Source organism: Otolemur garnettii, unplaced genomic scaffold (genome assembly GCF_000181295.1).
Source record: "Otolemur garnettii isolate 467f Iridium unplaced genomic scaffold, OtoGar3 scaffold00186, whole genome shotgun sequence".
Lineage (NCBI taxonomy): Eukaryota > Metazoa > Chordata > Mammalia > Primates > Galagidae > Otolemur > Otolemur garnettii.
The window spans coordinates 1,112,445-1,118,264 of record NW_003852581.1 but is presented as its reverse complement, the minus strand read 5'-3'; the positions used below and the strand labels follow the sequence as shown (position 1 = coordinate 1,118,264).

General features: G+C 39.3%; 1 protein-coding gene across 1 annotated transcript in view; it reads left to right on the top strand.

The window, feature by feature from the left end:
* Window positions 1–2,380: 2,380 nt before the first annotated feature.
* SATL1 (spermidine/spermine N1-acetyl transferase like 1) overlaps window positions 2,381–5,820 on the top strand; it is a 34,052-nt gene continuing 30,612 nt past the window's right edge. The window contains exon 1 of the mRNA XM_023507532.1: window positions 2,381–3,451. Coding sequence (XP_023363300.1) covers window positions 2,381–3,451 — 1,071 coding nt within the window. The remainder of the gene's footprint in view (window positions 3,452–5,820) is intronic.

Here is a 5,820-nt window from a genome sequence, read left to right as displayed (position 1 = left end):
AAATAAATAAATAAATAAAAGTGTTGCTTATTGATAAATGTCTCCAAAGTACTTCGGACTTTTATTTCACAAAATGTCAGCTCTATTGCAGTCTGTCTCCTTGCCTTAAGTTCTTTTTCTTCCTTTTTTTTCCTGTTTGCATCTTACAGGGTCTAAAAAAAAAAAAGAAAAAAGGAAAAAGCTGATGAAAGAAAGAAGAAAATAATATTGGCTCTCAGTTCTGAGGTATAGAGAGAGTCCCACAAATTTAAACTCTGCTTGCTATAGATGAAAATTATACAAATGCCTTTCTCAAGTTACTTAACCTTTTTAATATCAGTTTCTTTCTCTGCAGAACAGGGAAAATAATATAATCTACATCACTGGATTGTTGTGGGGACTAAGTGAGTTAATACAAGCAAAGTGTTCTTTATAACTATGCCTGACACCACAGAAAGTATTGATTAAATTTTAGTTTTCATTGTCCTTACAGGTGATTGGAAAATAGCCATGTGCCTACATGCAAACTGTATTAGGCTTGATGTCATTCTTCAATGTGACTTAATTTTCCTGTTATGCTAAGAAGATGAGCTCTTTAGGTGCCATTTATGTCCAACATAGACCTAACAGTAATTTCGCTCTCTAGTTTAATTTAAACCCATCTATGGGATGGGCTTTGGACTCTATTCCCATTCTACCATTTATGAAATTTAGGAAATTTATTTAATCTTTCTAATTTCCAGTGTATTGATAAAATGGGGAACAATAATACATACATCATAGTGTTGCTTTGATGATTAAATAAAACAATGCATATGTAAAGCCCTACGCAAGGTATAAGACTTAGAACAGCCTCAACTAAGTTTCTGAAGTATATTTAAAAAATAAAAGGGCAGTGCCTGTGGCATAAAGGAGTAGGGCATGAGCCCCATATACTGGAGGTTGTGAGTTCAAACCTGGCCCTTGCCAAAAACTGCAAAACAAATAAATAAATAAATAAATAATACTCCATCTAAAACAATATTAGCACCAGCTACATGATAAATAATCTTAAAGAAATGAGCCAGCACATAAAATGATGGAAACAGAATTATACGGAGTGGAAGGGTAAAAAGGCAACATTCCTGCCCTCACAGATGTGGGGGTAAAGAAGAGAAGAGTGTATGTAAGAGGCAGGACACAGTAATGGTAAAAAACCTGGAAAGGAAGTCAGATAGATCTGAATCTGAATACAGGCTTTCTGACAACTGGTATGAGTCCTTGGGTAAGTTCCCAAATCTTTTTAGTCAGTTTCCTCCAAATTGGGGATAATAAGATTGCTATGGGATCGAATGAAAAAAAAAATGTAAAGTGCTTCACACTGAGCCTAGGTTATAACAAACTCAATAAATAGCATCTGTAGCTATTATTAGTTATTATTTTTATTTCAGATTATTATGAGGGCATAAATGATTAGGTTACATTGTATTTCAAAAGTAAAGTTCAAGTTTAGTTGAGCCCTCATCTAGGAAATATGATGTCTACCCCTACATTGTGCACGTTAGGTGAGAGTTTACCAATCCCCCTCCCACTTCCCCTTTCATCCATTAATTATTTTTAAGGAAATATTTTTTGCACTCAGGACTTGAACATCTACAGTCTGAACAGAGTCTCTTGAACAGAGACAGTCTGTTTAAGCCTTCTAGTTTCTAGTATAAGTGAAAATCAAGATAAGAATAGAAAGTGAATTATTTGAGGACTGGGGCATGGGAAAAGGGAGGAGAGTTTGGGCAAATGTTTTTGAATTGGTTGGTTAAAATAGCAGGGACTCTTGAGAGTGTCAGTCATAAGATCTGAGACTCATTCCAGCTTCTTAACTCTCTAGGTAACAGAGGTCAAATAGGCCCTGCCTTGCCCCTCTCTCACCACACGGGGGAGCATGTAGGAATGTAGGTATGGGCATTGTGACTTTGGCACTATGACGCAGTGACCACGAAGGGAGGATAAGGTGGCTCCGCTCCAGGGTCATTTTCTTCTTCCCCTTACTTCTGCCTTGTTGGCAAGGAAAGGCCAGATGACAACCTGAAACCCAGAAAAGGCTGCAACTGTGATCGCTGGTGAAGTCAACCAACTCCAGCAAATCAGAGGCATCAACAACCTTCCTGAGGTATCCCTTTCTTTTTCCAATTCCCAACTCAATAAAGGAGTATTCTGAAGTACGGATCAAGTTGAGAAAAACTGAGAATAGCGGACAGCTTTTCACCACAGCACTGTAGTTAAGGGATCTTATTCTATCAAGACTGCTAGCCAGCCAATCATCTGCTGATCCATACTCTGCCAACCATTCGTCCACTAACCAGTCATAAATCAACCAGTCCTCAGCCAACACATCCTCAGCTAACCAGGCCAGAGCCAACTAGGCATGAACAAATCAGACAAGAACCAATTAAGCTTATCCATGAGTGTAACAGGCATGAGCCAGCCAAGTGTAAACTTAATTGGTATGAACCAACTGGACATGAACCAACCTACCACCAGCCTACATGACATGAACCAACTGGGCATGAAACAAGAGGGTATGAACCAATCACCCATGAGGCAACAAGGCACAAGCCTTCCAGACATAAACCAACCTGATATGAAACAACCAGACATGTGGCAATCATGTACAAACCTCACAGACATAAACCAACCTGTCATGAAACAACTAGGCCCATGGCAGTTAGGTACAACCCAACCAGGCACATGCCAACCAGGCATGAGCCAGCCAGGCATGTGCCAACCAGGCCTGAGTCAACAAGACATGTGGCAACCAGGCTTCTGGGAATCAGGCAAGAGCCAACTAGGTGAATGGCAACCAGGCACATGGCAAACAAGCTTGAACCATTCAGGCACCAGCCAATCAAGTACAAGTCCACCAGGAATGAGGCAGCTAGACTTGAGTCAATCAAGTATAACTCTACCGGGCACTAGCCAACTAGGCATGAGCCAATCAGTTACAAGTCTACCGGGCACAAGGCAACTAGATATGAGCCAATCAAGTACCAGTCAACTAGACATCAATCAACTAGGTAGGAGCCAGCCAGGCATATGGCAACCAGATCTGAGCCAATTAGGCATGAGCCAACTGGTCTTGAACCAGCCAGGCATGTGGCAACCAGGCATAAACCATTTAGTCCTGGGTCAACCAGGCATGTGGCAACTAGTTTCAAGCCAACCAGGTACATGTCAACCAGGTCTGAGTCAACCACACACCAGCCAATCAGGTGCAAGTCAACCAAGTATGAGCCAATCAAATCTGATCCAAATGAGCAGGACACAATCAGGCATGTGGCAACCAAGTCACCCAGCCCTGAGCCAACCAGGCCCGAGTCAACAAAAGCCAATCCAACCAAGCACAAGTCAGTCATGCACGAGGCAACCTAGCATGAATTCTTTCCGAGTAAGACCTGCAGAGGCTCGAGACTGCCCAGAAATCCTGCGCCTGATTAAAGTAAGTCTCTCCCTATTACATGAGCTTCATGGCAGTAGTGTAGAGGCTGAAAGAGAGTAAGGGCGGCATAATCTGGGGGCAAATCCTGGCCTTGCTAATTATGACCTTTGTACATAAATTTCTGGAAGTTACACTCTCTAATCTTCATTTTCCACAAATAAAATTGAAATTAGTGTTTATATCAAAAGATCATTGTAAAGGTTCAACAACATAACATAGTTAATGTAAATTGCTTGGCATATAATGGGGGCTCAAAAAGTCACAGGATAACCAATTCATGGAAATTTTAGGGACCAAATGTATTGTCTCTTCTGGGGAAATTTTAACTTTAAAAGAGGATATTAGACAAAAGAAACACCTCAAGTGAATGAACCTTCAGTGATATATCAGGTATTAACCTTTGACTGAGAACAACACCTATAAGCATTCAAACAAGATATTCATTTGCTGCCAACAATGCCTGTAGGCATTATTCATTCTGCAAACAGAAACATGAGAACCATGTTATTACCATGTTACCTGACTTGAATTTGTAAGCATCATATCCTTCATTCTCAATAGTTTTTATTGTTGTTCCTGAAATAATTTGTACAATTCGTGCATTCTTGTGGGAGTGTATAAATACTGAGTATGATAATCTGGAAGAGTCATAAAGTTTGTAAGACTTAATCATTGTTGGAGAATTTGGACATAGAGGTAGGGTTAGAAATATTTCTCATAAAGAATGTAAACTGTCAAGTACCTCAGAATCTTATGTGGAAAACAAAAGTGTAGAAACTATTACAAATTTAAATTTTTATTGATATGGCAAAGGCCTATCATTTCATAGTAACTTTTGTTGGAATATTACTTTTTTATAAATATAAAATATTGAAACTGAAACCACTTTGGTGAATTATTTTGATTAGTAAGAAACCAAAGAACGTTGAGTAGCTTGCCTTATATCCTAAGGGTTGTGGCCATCACTGCACACCTCAATTGGCATGTTTTGCTTCTGAGCACTCCAACAGAGGGCTAATGGCTAATAAGATCTTAGACTAGGGAATCTTATTACTTTTTTTTTTTTTTTTTTTTTGCAATTTTTGGCTGGGGCCGGGTTTAAACCCGCCACATCTGGTATATGAGGCCAGCGCCCTACTCCTTGAGCCACAGGCACTGCCCATGGGAATCTTATTACTTCTAAGAACACACTTGTAGAAACTGATGACTGACTACCCAGAAGACAATATTCACACAGGACAAAGTTTTACCTACAATTTCAGACAGTTCCTTGATCCCTGAAATTCATAGTTCTCAGGAGCCTAAGGAGCTAGGTTAAACATTTCTTATTTAAATATTTATTTTCTTTCTTTCTTTCTTTTTTATTTTTTTAAATTATTTTTTATTAAATCATAACTTTGTACATTAATGCATTTATGGGGTTCAGGGTACTGCTTCGATATACAATGTGAAAAGTTTACATTGAACTAAGTAACACATCCATCACAATTATACTCATTTCTTAATAGTTATGAAATGTACCATTGCATCATGCATATTAGGTGAGGTCCCCGCAAACACCCTCCCTCTTCCCATATGCCTACTCCCCTCCCCTCTCTTTCCTCTTCCCTTCTACTTTCTGGACTATAGTTAAGTTTTGCCATTCGTGTGAGTGTGTAGGTGATTATATATTGATTTCATAGTAGTATTGAGTACACTGGGTACTTTATTTTCCATTCTTGAGATACTTTACTAAGAATAATATGTTCCTGCTCCATCCAGGTAAACATAAAAGATGTGAAGTCAGGTGGTGCCTGTGGCTCAGAGGAGTAGGGTGCTGGCCCAATATGCACATGCCAGAGGTGGCAGGCTCAAATCCAGCCCCGGCCAAAAACTGCGAAAAAAAAAAAAAAAATATGTGTAGTCTCTATCCTTTTTATGGCCACATAGTATTCCATGGTGCACATATACCACTGTTTGTTAATCCATTCATGGGTCAATGGGCACTTGGACTGTTTACTTGTGTTGGCTATTATGAATTGGGCTGCAGTAAACACTCTGGTGCAAATATCTTTGTTTTAAAATAATTTTTGATCATCTGGGTATAAACCTAGTAGAGGAATTGCAGGATCAAATGATAGATTTGCTTTTAGTTCTGTGAGTGTTCTCCAGAAGCGTTCCTGTCTCTCTGCATCCATGCCAACATCTGTACTTCTGGGATTTTGTGATGTGGGCTAATTTTACTGGAGTTAGATGATATCTCAAAGTGGTTTTTATTTGCATTTCTCTGATGATTAAGGATGATGAGCATTTTTTATGTGCTTGTAGGCCATGCACCTGTCTTCATCAGAGAAGATTCTGTTCAAGTCTCTTGCCCACATAGAAATGGG